At 43.2% G+C, this 17,304-nt stretch overlaps 1 protein-coding gene across 2 annotated transcripts in view; it reads right to left on the reverse strand.

The window, feature by feature from the left end:
- Positions 1–451: 451 nt before the first annotated feature.
- The window catches only part of slit3 (slit homolog 3 (Drosophila)), a 241,283-nt gene continuing 224,430 nt past the window's right edge, over positions 452–17,304 (reverse strand). For both annotated transcript variants that reach the window (XM_026182115.2, XM_080304450.1), the window contains 5 exons: positions 3,592–3,746; positions 2,968–3,128; positions 2,237–2,394; positions 1,605–1,810; positions 452–1,503 (listed from right to left, as the gene is read on the reverse strand). In XM_026182115.2, coding sequence (XP_026037900.1) covers positions 1,256–1,503; positions 1,605–1,810; positions 2,237–2,394; positions 2,968–3,128; positions 3,592–3,746 — 928 coding nt within the window. In that variant the 3' untranslated portion in view covers positions 452–1,255. The remainder of the gene's footprint in view (positions 1,504–1,604; positions 1,811–2,236; positions 2,395–2,967; positions 3,129–3,591; positions 3,747–17,304) is intronic.

The following is a 17,304-nucleotide window of genomic DNA, read 5'->3' on the forward strand; positions in this document are numbered from 1 at the left end:
ATGATTTCTGACATCCTTATCTGTTAAGGCAAAAACATGTGACTTTGGTGTATTGTTGTTATTGAAACAGTTTGTCCTTGTTAAGCATTAATTGAATAGCAAACAGCGAGAATTGGCGTATTTGCTATTTATACCAAGTTTGACATCTCACATTGCAGCATTGACGTGTAGGTATTATGCAGGTGTGACGTCACTCCATTTGTTATGGGTGTAAAAAAATACCTCGGAGCCCAACCAGCTACACTCAGTAAGTGACTCTTGAGAGAAAACTTCTTGTTATTTAAAAGGATAACTCAAAAAAGATGTCTTCCCGTCTCCACTTGTGTATGTTTTAAATCTCAGCAGTCTAACTCGAACAAGTTCAGAGTGAGCATAATGCTGAATTTACAGCATGTTTTTCATTATTATTGATTTCTATGGGAATTTCTGATTCATAACATTTTCCAATGAATAGCAGATGCCTTTCCAATTTAATGTCAAACCTTATGTGGCTCCAAGTGTGGCGTGCAACAGCAAATAAGAATGACACAATATTAGAGCAAACTGTTAAATCATCTCTGTGAAAAGAGTCTTTTATGGGAACTCACATGTGAGGATAATGTCCATTATATAGAGAAGCAGGTTAGCTAGGCACATACAGTTCGCTTTTAGCCTCCAAGAAGGACTTCAAAAGCCTGCCACCTTTTCCTTTGTGTGGAATCAACAGAGCTCTTCTTCTTCTCTGCTCTTCTCTCCCAGTGTCCCACACATTGGCACTCACATTAACATCATGCAAATACACTTAGAAGATATAAAATTCATTGGGTTAGGGTAAATATTTATATAGATTTACACATATATAAATTCATATACTTTTAAGGAATGTTAATCTATTTTGCTGTGTACTTCTTACAAGGTAAAAATAACATTTTTATACTATGCAACACATTATATAATCAACATATTACAAAAATCAGTCCTTTTATCATCTTTTAGAAAAAAAAATCCATAATAAAAATAACTTCTATGTTTTTTTCTCACTTATATCTTACAATATATTTTCTCTCTGTCAAAACACACACACGTGTCCCATTTTTGTTTCTGTTTATCGTTTCTCTTGGCAGCAAATTGGCAGCGGTCAAACAAAATGTGGAAATTAAAAATTGTGTCATGCTGGTGCTCATCAATGTGGAAAATTCTCCGAGCGACAACTTCGTTGATGTGTGGAATTCACAAAAAGGCGGCGGTGAGTGCTGCAAAACAAACTGCCGTGCTGTTACAACGGACATTTGGAGCAGCCGCATTCCAGAGCGGTTTCCATCTCCTCTGAGTACGAGGTGCCGTCTGTGCAGCGGAAAACCACCTTCCTCCGTCTGGTCTTGGTGACGCTACAGCAAACACCAGGTGAAGCCTGGCAGGATCTGGAACAGTCCATGCGGGGAATCTTGCTGGTGGACGTGCATGTTCTTAAGGGTTGGTGGCGCTTCAGCTGTTCTCTTACCATTTCTCCTTGACATGTGATTTCTGCATGTTGGTGGCGTTAAAAAAAAGCACATTTTAAATCATAATATGCTCTCATTCTCGGCAAATTTCCGTTTCTTCTTTTTATAATCTTTCAGTGTTACCTGTGTCACAAATAGGCCCGGTGAACCCTGGCTGACAGTGACAGAACGGCTCTCCCCTTTCTGACACCCGACACTCCCCACGCCCACAGCGAACCCCCCTGCATGCTGGAGGCTCCTGTCGTCGGTTACAGAACTGACCCTGATAGCCTTCATTACACTGGCAACTGTAAGACTGACCCTTGGGAACACACTGGCCATGAGAACATCTGGAGAAAGAGCAGAGCAGAAGGAAAACATGTTACAGGAGAGAATTATGCTGGGGTTGGAAAGTGGTTTCATCCATGGTTGCTTTAAAACCACTAAACCCACATGATTTCAAAATCTATACTAAACAGATACCTGGCTGGCTTGTATGACAAAATGGCATTAGAAACATCACAAACAGGTGGCAATTATTCATTTTATATAACAAACAGAAAATAAAGCTTGACCAGGGAAATTTTGCTTCTGTGTGTGGTCAAAGGGTCTGACACGAGGGTTTCTTTCATTCTCCTATCAGTATAACTTAGCAAACTAAACTAAAACTAAAACTGTTACAAAATGCACGCTTTACAGAATGTGTGCCCCTATGAGTTAGTAATTGCAAGTTAAATTCACACCTCACATTCAATGTCTCTGCCATTTTGGCTTACCTGTTGTTCTGACAGGGGTTTGTGCCTGTCGTCTGGTCACACAGAGCCCCACTGCGTCCAGGAGGACAATCGCAAGTTACTCCCGTCTCCCCTCCTTCTCTACATGCACCCTGTGCACAAACACTGCACGAATGACACCCCGCAAGAATGCCATCACCCTAGTGACAGAACATAAAATGAAGAAATCACTGTTAGAAACAACAAGCATGGAGGTAGGTGGCGCAACCAGAGAAATGTTTTGATGTTGCCTTAATGCTGCAGCCCTTCAAGGGTCCAGATTAAATATGTTTCCAAATTGGAAAGACAGCGTGTATACTTTTCCATAGCAGCTGCTGACTTTGTTGAAGTGCCTTAAAACTCATCAGACTTCTACTGTGGCTTATATTATGAAAGTGAACGCTTGCTTGGATTGGATCCTTGCTCCGAACCCAAAACAGAACACTGCTGTCATAAGGTTTTTCACTATGATTTTTTACATGGTATTTCAGCCAGATGTCCTCTTACTATTGCCAAACATAACTTTCTTTGATGATATGTTGATAGGCGAACTTACAGGACAGAGTTACGGGATTATGAGTTACAAAACCAATGTAGGCCATAGAGTTCTCAATAAAACCTTCAAGGTTTCTTAACAGCACTGAATGAACTTATAATACTTTAATTTTATTTTAACATGCTACTGTGCGTTCTAGTAAATGCTGTGGAATCTATGCCAGCCGTTGAGTAATTACCTTGCCCTCAATTCTTTGTAGCTGTCCTGCTCCTCTGGATCTATAACTCAGGTCTTGAGGCTCCCCATTGATCTGGACATTGTGGACGCAGCCACTAAAACCCTGAGGGGATCGTTCAGGCCCTGGACGCAGACCTGAGGCCACGACCTGGGATGGCACTCCTGGGAATTGGTGAAAATAAAACCAGAAACAGACAGAAATGAGCAGTAATAACAATGGAAAGTATAGTATAATGTTTGATTAAGATATTTCCTTTATTGGTTTCATTCTGGCTTGGCTTACACTGAAATACAGTGTAAAAAACAACAAGGATACAGCATTGCAGCTCTCACTATTGCACAATAACAGTATGTCTCTCTTACTCGAGAAAAAAGGAGTTACTGTTCTCAGAGGCGTGTCTACCCTCTTTCTTGAAGAAAAGTTGAATAAAAACAGTTTTCCACTTCCTTACCACAACCCTTGCTGTGATTTAGTGTGCGTTAGTCTGCGTGCGCGTTTGCATGTTGTGTGTGCCTATACGCGTATGTACCCATGCGCTGCACAGCAAACAAGAAGTAGGGTAGGCCAAAGTAACATCTGTGTACCGCAAATGCATCGTGTTTATGAAGAAATGCGTGTGCGTACCTCCTATGTAAAGCTGGGTGTTGTGGTCGACGGAGGGCTGGCGTGCCAGCTTTCCCAGGCTCTTGTTGGTGCTGTTATCCACCACTAGGCTCAGTGAGTGGTTCTGAATAAGCAGCTCAACTGTGTGGAAAAGCCCGTCATTCACAGACTCAACGCTGTAACGAACGCACAAATGCACACAAACAGAAAAAAAAGGACATAATTTCAGTACGTGCATGATTATGATAGATTACCGTTGCAAAAACTGTTAGAGCAAATTGGAAAAACAGACCCAAAACAGACTCCAAACATTTTCGAGTCAAACTATTTTTTCTTTGTTTTGTTGTGTTTGCAAATCGACCAACCTAAATGAAAAAGAAATTAGGGAAATCTGTGTCGAAATGCTATCCCGAGACATAAAACACACTGATTACATCCTCAATATTGTGTTACTGTGGAAGGGATTATAATGTGCGCTTGATCTATTTCATGATTTCCTAACATGGGGGTTGAGGCCCAGTACTTTCTAGCAGCACATGGGCTTGTTTGTTCTGATGAGCTCAAGCCTTGGGGCAAAACCGGATTCTTACAATTTAATAGCCGGACTCAACCAGTTTGGACCATTGTGGTAAAGTTCTGATATTTTTTGGAAGAATAAATGTTTCCATTGAAGAGAAGTCTGCAAAGAACTAACATTATGACCTTTTGCACCACGTTTGACCCTGGGAGGAAAGTGTATGTGTTCTTGTGTGAATGCGTGTGTCTGAGATTCTCTGCTAAGTGGTTTTTGCTGGAGGGGAGACAGACAGCTATAGAGACAGTGGTTTGGCAAAGCTGAGAGAAGGAGAGAGAGAGAGCGAGAATGAGAGACAGGGAGGGAAAGAGAGGTAAATCGCGGGGTGGTAAAGTTGACCGTGCCTCCGCTCAACCAAGTTCTTGCAGAACATCAAAAACAGAAATGAACAAGTGAAGCTACTCTTTCTGCTGGTGGTCTGCTCCAGACTCCCACAGCGAAACATCAGGACAATACTTCCCTTTGTCTGCAACCACTTATTTGCTAACTAGCTAAGGAGCCTTAAATCAGCTGTGATTGACAGCTGTTTATAGAGCGTTCAGATTACAGCGATGTTACATTAACAGCAAATGGAGCAAAGTTTGTGAGTTCTGGATACAGGCCAGTGTGACTTTCATAAAAATGCTGACCATACAGAAGGACAAAAGAACAGTATGCATTACAACATACAGTATAACACATTAACAGGCCTTAAAAAGAATCAAGAATTTATTATCGACTCATTTGCTTTGTCTCCTCACGTGACACTGTCCTCGACAACTGGGTAAAAATTAGGAATCTATTTTTTTAACCAGTTTCTATTAATTGAAAGTGCTAATCTGAGATTTGAATGGAGGTTTTACAAGGACATGTGACTGTCCATCAACAAATGTGAAAAGCATTTGATTGTCATGGCATCAGTCGTGTTTAGCACGCAGCTAAAAGCTTGTAAAATAACAACTGTAGACTCAGTACAGACACATACATGGTTTCCATTAGGAACCATGTAATTTAATAAAGGCTGAGAACAGGCCTAGTAAACATAGCAAAATGATGGTCTGCTAGCCAGAAAAATCAGTTATGTACCTCAGCAGCCTCCTCCTCAAACCTAACTTTGTATTACTCTAGTTCTTTCATTTTTCTATCATTCTCTTCTTTCCTCTTTATTCATCACTTCCTTTTCATTATCTTCTTCCCCATCCACTTCCTCTTCTCTTTTTCTCCTTTTGCTCTGCTTCAATCACCTTTCTAGCCCCAATGTCATTTAACAGTCATTTTTACCCTATTCCTCTTCTAAAGCTTATTTGCTTTCAGTCCAAAAGCTCTTCATCTCATTTTCCCCTCATTTGCTCAACTGCTTGTCTTCTTAAATTAAATGGAGCTGCTCACAAAGCTGAAAACTCTCAGATTGATGTGTTGTTTAGGAACCCTATAAACACATTTTTTTAACACATGGACATGGCAAACACAGCACTGGACTTGTTGTGAAACCAAAAATCCACCAGATGGAAGTAGCTGACTAAAGACTAGCGTGTCTGAGTCTGAGCAGCTGGCAGCGCTGCAGATGAGTGTATGAGTTTGAATGTTACCAACATTAAACGTCCTTATTTTTTAAAGTGGATATTTTCAATAGCTTGTCCATGATTTGTGTGCCTGCATGTTTGTGAATTATTCTGCAGATTTAAAGTATATAACAGCAAAAAGGTCCTGGGTTTAAATACACTGGCCAGCTCGAGCCTTTCTGTGTGGAGTTTGCATCTTCTGCCTTTGCTTAGGTGGGTTTTCAACAGGTACTTCCTCCCACAGTTAGAAGACATGAATATTAGGTTAACTGATTAATCTAAATTGTAAGTAAACTATAAGTCTGAATGTGAGCAGGAATGGGTGCTTGTCCCTTGGTATTAGCTCTGAGATACATATGCATATTGTCCAGTGTGCGCCCCACCTTTTCCGCTATGACAGCTCGGATAGGCCCAAGCCTGACCATTAACTAAACAGGCAGTTACGAAAATGGATGGATGGATACAGTGCTTCCAAATGTGTGCACAATTGTGTATGTTTTAGACACTTCTAAAGAGCACTCTGTTAGCCCTGTGTATTAGTACAAGAAACTGTCCATTATAGAATTCAATAAAAACAAACACACAGCCGTAGCAGATTGAAACTGCTTCTCTCTCTAACTTTCACTGTATTCATCCAAAGCCACAAGGGACAACAATTTCCTGTCAGTCCAAAATCCTGAATGAGCACATACACACACAAATAAACTTCACCAAAAAGAACTTCCCAAACCCCAAAACTGGCTTTCTGTCATATAACAGAGTCTAATACAAACCCAGAAGTAATTACAGGTCATTGACTTTATCTCAAACTGAAAAAACATATTTGGATTAGAAATAACCATGGAGATCCACTTACACTGTTAAATCTAATTAGCCACTCCTGTCATTTATTACGCTGTTTCTGAAGCACATTTGCTGCGTCTGTATGTGAGCTTGCAAACATGCATGTGTGAATGTTTTTTAACAACTATACATCTACAAGTCTATACAACTACAGTAGTATGTAGTCTTTGTGCAATATCGAAGTATGTTCGAGTGAGCTAACTTGTTTGTGAGACTGTATGTATGTGTGTGTTAAACAGCCCAGTCTGATTACAATGATGCTCAGCAGACACACATCCCAGTTCCATATTGCTGTGGTAACCTCAATTAGCCATTACTGAGACAGCAGCTGGAGAATGGAGCACTCCTTCACTGTTTTCTTTCCTTATTTTTTCAGCTTTCACTAAACCAGGCTGGCCAGTTCAGATGAAATTTGTACTTTTCAGGAGTGGATTCGCTGCGTTTTGATGTCGAGTCTCAGGAATGAGGACTTGTTGTTTCAGGCCTCTAAGAACTCAGTATTCGAATGTCTCAATAGCCTCTGAGAATTTTAAACCTATAATGTTCAAGGATTGTCTGTCTGTTTTAACCACAGCCTTGTGGCCAGATTCAGGTCAGACATTCAGTCACTTTATTCACCCAAATGAAGGTCCAAAATCTTGAGGAAGCCCTGTATCTGAATAGAAACTGCTTGCTATGGTCACTCGTTTGTATGTATGTTTCCATACTGGGTGTATGTGATACGCTGCATATTTAAGTGAGTTACAATTAAGGAACACCTGCACAAAGTCCAACTGTTATGTTACGTTATGCCCTCCAGAAATGATTATGTTTGACATAAGCTCAAATCCATGGCCATTTATAATGCTTCTTCCATTCTTTGCATCACTTTCCCTTTTCTCTTGTTCAACCATCCGTCATCATCTTCCTTCAACACTTTACCTGTCTTTCTTCTGTCTCCTTTCTGCCCACTCATCCATTCCCCTATCCTTTTTTTTCTATGCTGCCTTTACTGCTCGATCCCTTTCTCCTTTCAAGAACCCATCCATCCCTGCATCACTCACTCTGTCACTTGCTGATGAATAACAGTAGATGTGCTCTCTTTGACCTGATGGGAGATTAGTGTGACATTTAGTAAAGGGCACCACATGAATACACAACAAACAGATGCGTTGTGCCCCGTCCCCTGCACACTGGCATGCACACACAAAGGCACACATTTTCATTTAACACTTTCATCTGGCGCTAATGAGGGCACAGTGAAAGACTTGTACACCTTCCCCTGCCTCTCCTTCTGTAGCTGCCTTCCATCTCGATTTTTTTTTTTTGAACTACAAAAAGAGACATTCCCCTCTTCGACACATCCCTTGTATTCATTTCAGTTTAATTATTCCCTCTGGTTTCTGCCTCTGTATTTTTTTAGTGAGGCCTGTTGAAATTCTCCTCCTTTTTGCAGTCCTCAATTTCTTTTTTCCCTTTTTTGCTGTTGATATTTGTGTTGTCTGGACAGGTTTGCTTCTGTCAAAAGGTGCATGCACCAAAAGGCATATGCAGTTCCAATACACTGTGTATGTATGTAAATGTTTGCATTTCTCTAGTATTAGCCACCTCTCTGTTTTAAAGCTAGCCAGTGGATTTTTTTTTAGCTCCATTTTTGTTATGACAAATATTTATCCCACTGATCAGTTGTGATCACTCATAAGTATGGCTAGTCGTCAACCTCTTATACCTATAGTGACCCATATTATGTAGGAGATATATAGTGATGGTGAATAAGTGCATATAAATTCCTGATTGTATTCTACCAGGTTATCAGGGTGATACAAGTCACTTCTCACCCATCACATGGTAACCTGTGTTCAGCATTGTGAAAGTGTATATTTTAACGCTACACTTTAACAATGCTGAAATGTAACCCAAATGGCGAGTATCAAACTCAAGTCTTGAAGGTCAATGTTGTGTGACTTATTCCACGGCCGACTCTCTTCTCTCCTTCAGCATATTTCTCGAGCTGTGGAAACATCATTCATGATCAGTGAGATGTCACAGCCGTCATTAAACGAGGTGGTAACTGCATACTGAGCTTGCCACTTGGTGAAGCAGGCTGTCAGTGGGTGATATCTATGTGTGATAGCAATGCATGCATGGCCTCTTAACTAAATTACATGTATGGAAAAATACAGAATGTATAGAAAGTGATTGTGCATGTTTTATGAGGAAAGAGAAATGAAATTATTACATTTGCTATCATTTAGGTTGCACACAATGTGCTTTAATGGCTCTTAGTAATGGTTATTTTAATAGCTATTACTGTAAACTGTAAAATTTGTTGACAAATGAACTCCACAGGGGACCTTACACGTAATCTGTAAGAATCCACAGACGGACTGGTTTCTCATTTAACACTGGTCTGTGTTATCTGGCCATGACTGCTTCATTTCAGCACACTGTGCCAAACTGGCTTGAACATATCGCCCAGGCTCTCTAGTTTCTTCACAAGATAACTAACCCAGGGATCACTCAGAAACATCCCAGGGACTGGCACTGGTTTCTGGCGCTGGCTGTACAACCGCTGTATAGTCAGTGCCATATTTGGGATCTGCCAGAATTGCTGTGCTAAGATTGTGGTGGTTAAACAGTTACGCCATTCTGGACACTATCAGTTCAGTGGTGGCAGGGTGTTTTGTGGTGCCTGCCCAGCCATGTGGTTTGAATTAGTTTACAATGTATTTCTAAATTAGGGGAGATAAGACAGACCATTTGAAATAGTCAGAGTCATGTAATCAAAAAATGGCAACGCATAGCAGCTTGTGGTAAAATAAGCCTCAGTACTGGAGTTCTGCCTTGTCTCCTTTCAGAGACAGTGTTTACTGAGAGCTATAGTATTGTAGGCTTAGACACGACTTCATTGTATGGATCTTTGTTTCATACTCTGTCACTCCCATATCCGGATTTGTTTTTTCCCATTTGACACTATTTTTTCTGCTTTTTATGTTCTTAAAGTACCGGTATACGTTCTCTCTCTACCCTGTCGTCATCTGTCTCTCTCCACTTTTCTCAGTTGTTCTTGCACTGTGTCTGTCTGTTTCCCTTCCAGGCGTGGCCCATGTCAAGTTAACAAGACCAGACAAGGATAATTCCCTGACTCAGTCTGTGGTTTGCTTTTTCCCTCTGTTCTTCGCCCTCTTTCACTCCATCCCTCGGTCATCCCTCAGTCCTCTCTCATCCATCCTGCAGTTCAGCTGCATTACATGGTCTTTTCATTTCGACGGCTTCCATCCATCTGTTTTACCCCTTCCGTTTTCCTCCTTTGGCGGGAAATGTATTCTACTCAGTTATCTGTTTATTGTGTCGTCTGGTCTTTCATTCATGCCTTCCATCCAGCATCAGTCCATCCATCTGGCTTTCTGGGTCTCTTTCTATCATTATCAGACTGTTAGCTGATCAATCTGTCTTTCTATGCATCTGTGTGTCTCTGTTGCTGTCCCCTCTCCTAGTCAACCCTTTCAGCCCTGCCTCCATCCCACCCCATCTGTGCCAATATCTAATTAGCTTCATCCCATCATTTTCAGTCTTTCATTTGATCCTTCCTTCCTCTATAATGAGCCATTCCTCTTGTATTCTCCTTGCTTTTCCCGATATGTCATTCATTGTTAAACACAAGCACATATTCTTTTTAAGGTCATATTTGATATATGTGGCTTCCACATGTCACCCTACCCAAAAGAAACAGAATAGCACCACAGAAATCAAAAGATTATACAAATGTCAACAAACAAGTCAAACATGATAGTTTAGTAGGTTTTTCTTTCCAACCAAGAAAGAACATCTTTAAATAAAGGGCTGCAGCTCTGAAGCTGAGCTGAATGCCTAACTGTACTGGTGGAGGTCTGGAGCAAAGTTGATTACTATCAATACATGAGTCTTCTGAACAACTGCTAAATATATAACACAGCATCTCTATTGAGCTATGGCCCTCTGTGGTAAAGGCACAGCATGGAAGAAAAAAAAATCAAAAACTGAAAGATATTGTCCTAAAGGCAAATTCTGATTTTCCACCCAAATGGCGCAGATTGTATACAAGGTTTAAATCGACCCAATGTTTATCACATTGCCTAACCCATATGGAAATCGCATCTGATGAAAAACATGCCATCATATCAGTAGATACAAACACCAAATGTCATATAAATAAAGGAGCATATATTGTCTTTAACAATTTAACTCTACTACAAGCAAAGACTTTCTTGCCTTATTTTGAGATTTAAAATAAATGTAATTAACATCTATCAATTTTAATTTATATAGAACCTGAATTTCTGTTTTTCAGAGAAAAGCAAATCTAAGTTTGTCTAATGACATAGAAGCAAATCAGGCAACAACAACAACAACAATAATAATAATAATAATAAATGTTATTTATAGGCACCTTTAAAGATCCTCAAGGTAAATTTACATTAGTACAACAAAATAAAAACATGAGGAAAATGAGAACTAATAAAAAAGTACGAAAGTATAAAAGCTAAACAATAAACTAAAGTCAATCTGTATGCAGATTTTACTGTAGGTAGATTATTCTGAACAATTCCTACAAAAATTTGACGGTGTAAATGATTCAAATTTGAAATATCTGATGCAGAGCCAGTCTTGCCCTTGACCTAGTAAACTGTGGCTTAAATTTTCTTCTCCTTGAGTTACTTAAGGGATTTGTAGTATGATGTAATACCTTAATCTTAAACTTAAATTCATTATGAGCGGGCTGCATATTATCAAAAGACCACAGTCTCCTTTTCTTATGACTTTGTTTTTATCCAGAGAAAGTGTGAAAAAAACCCACAAAGGAAGAAAATCACTCAGAATATACAGCAAGGAGAATGAAGAGTGAATGAGAACCCCCCTTACACACACACACACACACACACACAGCCACACTTTTATACACTGTAATAAGAAATAAAAGTCTAACAGTATTGTATTTGGATTAGCAGCATGGTGGACTCACCCTACCCTGTGCAGTAAACACTGTCTATGTACTGTTACGGCTGTGGCCATAAGAACACTGTGTGGGCTGTTTGTTCTGTGTCTCTTTACTGTGCTTAAGACTCTCTACAGGTACCTCCCCTAATGAAGAGTAGTGAGCTGATTGGACCATGGAACAGGTGACCACATTCAAAAAGCCGCTCTGACAGCTCCAGAGAGAGAGAGAGAGAGTGTGGAACGAGCGAGTAGCCTGACAGCCGTCGCAGTCCTGACCCTGGTTTTCCCAGCCTGCGTTTATCTTGTGTATTTGTGGGAGTGTGAATTGTAAGCTTAGGCACTCGTGGGCTGAAGCGGAAGGGGTGAGCTGCCTTTTCTTTTGGAATCGTTTTCTCCTGTTTTCTTGGTCAGGGAGCGAGGGATAGCTCTGTCATTTGTTTGTTCTTTTTTCTTTCTTAGGGTTTAGTTAGTCTTTTCTGGTGGGACTTAGTTGGTTTTGTTTATTATTTTGGCCTGGGCTCACCCCGGAGCTATGCTTCTTGTCCTTAAATAAAATCACTTTTTTTACTTACAACTGGTTTGGATGTTTGGCTTGGGAACCAGGGCGGGGATTTGGTCTCTCTCTCCTCCAACCTTATGTGCGTCCCTACCCGCCTAGACTAGGGGCGTAACATAAATGGGGGCTCGTCCCTTTTCGTTCGTGTGATTGGTTCGTTTCCTTTTTGCGTTTGTGGTGGGGGGGAAACGTCGTGCGCGAGTTTTGCGGCTCTGGAGTGCGCGGATGCGGTTGGGTGTCTGCGGTGTTGTGTTTTCCTTTTTCGCTTTGCTCGTGATGTCGTTTGACATGGATGATTTTGCGCAACGTCCCTCCATTGAAAAGTTGGAGCGGTGCACAAAAGCAGATTTGTTGGTAGTGGCTAACTTATTCAGGGTGGATGTTCCGTTGAATGCTAAGAAGGCGGAAATTAAACACTGTTTGGTGGAGAGACTGGTGGACAGGGGAGTGTTTGGGGGGCAGAAAACCTCGCCGAGTGGGTCTGGGAGTTTGGAGACGGCAGTGGGGGCGGAAGCTGCTGGGGCCGTCCCGAAGCCTTCCAAGGGGCGGATGCCGTCGGGGGCGGAAGCTCCTGTCGCCATTCAGTCTCCTGTATTTGACCCGGCTCACTGCTTTTGAGCGCATCGCAACCACTTTAAAATGGCCAAAGGACGTCTGGAGTCTGTTGCTGCAATGCAAATTAATGGGAAGAGCGCAGGAGGTCTGTGCGAGTCTTTCTATTGCGGACAGCTTGGATTATGAGGTTGTCAAATCCACTATTTTGCGGGCTTATGAACTTGTCCCAGAGGCGTATCGACAGAAGTTTCGTGCCTGTCGCAAGTTTGATAGTCAAACGTTTGTGGAATTTGCACGTGAGAAAACTGTCTTATTTGACAAGTGGGTGGCTGCCAGTCACGCGGAGGACTTTACTCAGCTAAAGGAGTTGATCCTGCTGGAAGAGTTCAAGACATGTCTCCCTGAAAACATTGTCGTGTATCTTAATGAGCAGAAGGTGGGGTTACTGTCTAAAGCCGCGGTCCTTGCCGACGAGTTTGTGTTAACTCATCGTGCTGCACTTTCGACAGAGCGCCGTGAGTACACTTCCTCACCTCGTCCTGTCAGAAGTTATAGGGTTTCCCCTAAGCGCCAGACACGTTCTGCTGCTATTCCTATGTCAGATCGCAAATGTTTTTATTGTCATGAAATCGGGCACCTCGTTGCTGCTTGCCCATCACTACAGCGCAGGGAGCAGGCCAACACTGTGAGGAAGCCGAAAAGTGTGGGTTTCGTTCGTTCTATGTCAGCTTCCACTTCACCTAGCAATGGAGTGGGAAGTGAAGGCTTTGATGAGAGCTACCGCCCTTTTGTGTCGGAGGGGTTTGTTTCGTTGAATGAAAAAGAGGAGGATCGGGTGCCGATCATGATTCTGCGTGACACTGGGGCCGCGCAGACTCTTATTTTGAAGGGTATTCTACCTTTTTCTGATGACTCTTTTTGTGGTTCGGATGCTCTTGTCTGGGGTGTAAAAATGGATGTACTACGTGTGCCATTGCACAATGTGTTTCTTCAATCGCCGCTCGTTTCGGGTTCGGTACCGGTTGGCGTGCGCGACCAGTTGCCAGTGCCCGGAGTTGCGATGATTCTGGGGAATGATTTGGCTAACGGAAAAGTGTTTTCTACCCCGAGAGTGGTTGAGATACCGGTGCCTGATATTTCATTACCTAACCCTGTCGCTGAGGAGCATTCCTCCTCTGTTTTTCCTGCTTGCGCGGTAACTCGTGCGCATAGGCGCAAGTACGGTGACGTGGATTTATCTGATTCTTTTCTCTGTGCTGGTGGTGGTCCGGAGTCTGAATCTGAAACCCGTGTTCCACTGACGGGCGACTCTGAGGCGATGCTGCCTATTAGCCCATCAGTGACACCTCAACTGTCTTTGGAAATCAACAAAAAGGAGTTGGTTTCGGCACAGCAGAGTGACCCAACTCTTGTGAGTTGTTTTTCCGCGGCCAACTCTAGCGACCAGTACCCTCGTGTTTATAGTGTCGAGGATGACGTGTTGATGCGTACTTGGTATCCGCCTACAGCTGGTGATTTGGGTTGGAATGTGTTTAAACAGGTTCTGGTGCCTCAACAGTACCGACCCAAAGTTCTTGGTCTTGCCCATGACAGTTTTTCTGGACATTTAGGTATTAGGAAAACCTATCACCGCATTCTGCGTCATTTCTTTTGGCCAGGATTGAAGAATGACGTCGCTCAGTATTGTCGTTCTTGTCACACCTGTCAGATTAGTGGTAAGCCTAACCAAGTCATTCCACCCGCTCCATTACACCCTATTCCAGTTTTAGGGGAACCTTTTGAACACATCCTCATCGACTGCGTTGGTCCGCTCCCTAAAACAAAATCGGGTCACCAGTACCTCTTGACTCTGATGTGTGTTGCTACCCGTTTTCCCGAGGCAATTCCGTTGCGCACCCTTAAGGTTAAACCAGTTGTTAAGGCATTGGTGAACTTTTTCTCTATCTTTGGTTTACCAAAAGCTGTTCAAACTGACCAAGGCTCTAATTTCATGTCTAGGATTTTTGCTCAGGTTTTGCAGTCACTTGGCATTAAACATCGGAAATCTAGTGCCTATCATCCGGAGTCGCAAGGTGCGCTCGAGCGGTTTCATCAGACATTGAAATCGATGATGCGGAAATTTTGCCTTGAGTCTCAAAAGGAGTGGGATGAGGGGTTGCCGCTGCTTCTTTTAGCAGTGAGAGAAAGTGTGCAGGAGTCGTTAGGATTTAGCCCTGCTGAGCTGGTGTTCGGTCACACAGTGCGTGGCCCCTTGCGATTGCTTAAGGAGAACTTCCTGTCCGACACTGTTGCCCCTAAGGAAAATGTGTTAGACTATGTGAGCTCTTTCAGAGAGCGTTTGCATAAAGCGTGCGCAATTGCACGGGATGCTCTCAGTGCAACACAAGGTAGGATGAAGAGGAAATTTGATGTGAAGGCTGTGCAGCGAGGATTTGAGGTTGGTGATAAAGTTTTAACACTTTTACCGGTCCCTGGATCTTCCCTCCAGGCCAAGTTCAGTGGTCCGTATACAGTGCAGGTGAAATTGAGTGACACGGATTATGTCATCGACACCCCAGAGCGAAGGAAAAAGTGCCGTGTGTGTCATATTAATATGATGAAGCCCTACTTTGCTGGTGGTGTGTCAACAGTTGCGACTGTGGGGGTGCCGGTTTCCGAAACTCGGTATGACCCAGTAGGTGACGATTTGGTTTTCGGTTGTGCTGTGGGCTGCGCACGACTTAGGAATTCTGAAATCCTACGTGATTTAAGGTCACATTTAACTGGGGTAGACGATGATGTCCGAAATGACGTGTGTCGGTTGATTGAAAATCATCCTAATCTTTTCTCGGACACTCCATCCTGTACCACCGTGTTGGAGCATGATATCGATGTGGGGGACCATCCTCCAATCAAACAGCATGCCTACCGGGTGAATCCCACTAAGCGTGCTCTTTTCCAGACAGAAGTCTCTTATCTGTTGGAGAATTGTCTTGCTGTCCCTAGCTCTAGTGCGTGGAGTTCCCCATGTCTCCTAGTGCCTAAAGCGGATAAGACCCCACGGTTTTGTACAGATTTTCGGAAGGTGAACAGTGTGACCAAGCCTGACTCCTATCCTCTGCCCAGAATGGAGGATTGTGTTGATAGGGTCGGTTCTGCGACCTTCGTTACCAAGCTGGACTTGTTAAAGGGCTATTGGCAAGTTCCCCTAACATCACGTGCGGCTGAAATCTCTGCTTTTGTTACTCCTGACCATTTTCTCCAGTACACTGTCATGCCTTTCGGGTTGCGCAACGCTCCCGCCACATTTCAACGGCTCATGAATATCGTGCTGGGCGGCGTCTGCAAGTGTGAAGTGTATTTGGATGACATTGTCGTCTATTCAGACACCTGGTCAGAGCATATGGAGACACTCACTGATGTGTTCCATCGCTTGGAAAGGGCATCCCTCACCCTCAACCTCGCCAAGTGTGATTTTGGTAAAGCCATGGTAACGTACTTAGGAAAGCAGGTGGGTCAGGGGCAAGTGCGCCCTATCTCGGCCAAAATCCAGGCCATACTGGATTTTCCTGCCCCTCAGACTAGGCGTGAGCTTCGCCGTTTCCTCGGCATGGTGGGCTACTACCGGAGTTTCTGTCAAAACTTCGCGGACGTGGTCGCACCTCTCACTAGCCTCACTAGTGTGTTGAGACCTTTTGTGTGGACCTCTGCGTGTCAGAGTGCGTTCCGGGCTGTTAAGACTCTCCTGTGCAGTGCGCCAGTGCTGGCCGCCCCTGATTTTGCACGCCCTTTTAAGTTGGAAGTGGACGCCAGTGCAAACGGGGCAGGTGCCGTATTGCTGCAGGAAGACCATCATGGTGTGGATCACCCAATCGGCTATTTCTCAAAGAAATTCAATGTCCATCAGCGAGGGTACAGCACGATTGAGAAAGAGGCCCTCTCTCTGCTGTTTGCATTGCAGCATTTCGAGGTGTATGTCGGTGGCAGTCCCTCGCCTGTGATTGTTTATACCGACCACAATCCCTTGGTATTCCTAATGCGGATGCGGAACTCGAACCAAAGGCTGATGAGGTGGTCCCTCCTGGTGCAGGACTTCAATTTGGAAATCCGTCATAAAAAGGGCACAGAGAATGTGTTAGCGGATGCCCTATCCCGTGTTTTCCCTTAAACATGACTGTCCAAAACATCTACAAAGGAGATGTCTTTGATTTTGGGAAGGGGGGTGTTACGGCTGTGGCCATAAGAACACTGTGTGGGCTGTTTGTTCTGTGTCTCTTTACTGTGCTTAAGACTCTCTACAGGTACCTCCCCTAATGAAGAGTAGTGAGCTGATTGGACCATGGAACAGGTGACCACATTCAAAAAGCCGCTCTGACAGCTCCAGAGAGAGAGAGAGAGAGTGTGGAACGAGCGAGTAGCCTGACAGCCGTCGCAGTCCTGACCCTGGTTTTCCCAGCCTGCGTTTATCTTGTGTATTTGTGGGAGTGTGAATTGTAAGCTTAGGCACTCGTGGGCTGAAGCGGAAGGGGTGAGCTGCCTTTTCTTTTGGAATCGTTTTCTCCTGTTTTCTTGGTCAGGGAGCGAGGGATAGCTCTGTCATTTGTTTGTTCTTTTTTCTTTCTTAGGGTTTAGTTAGTCTTTTCTGGTGGGACTTAGTTGGTTTTGTTTATTATTTTGGCCTGGGCTCACCCCGGAGCTATGCTTCTTGTCCTTAAATAAAATCACTTTTT

This window comes from Astatotilapia calliptera, chromosome 2 (genome assembly GCF_964374335.1).
Source record: "Astatotilapia calliptera chromosome 2, fAstCal68.1, whole genome shotgun sequence".
NCBI lineage: Eukaryota > Metazoa > Chordata > Actinopteri > Cichliformes > Cichlidae > Astatotilapia > Astatotilapia calliptera.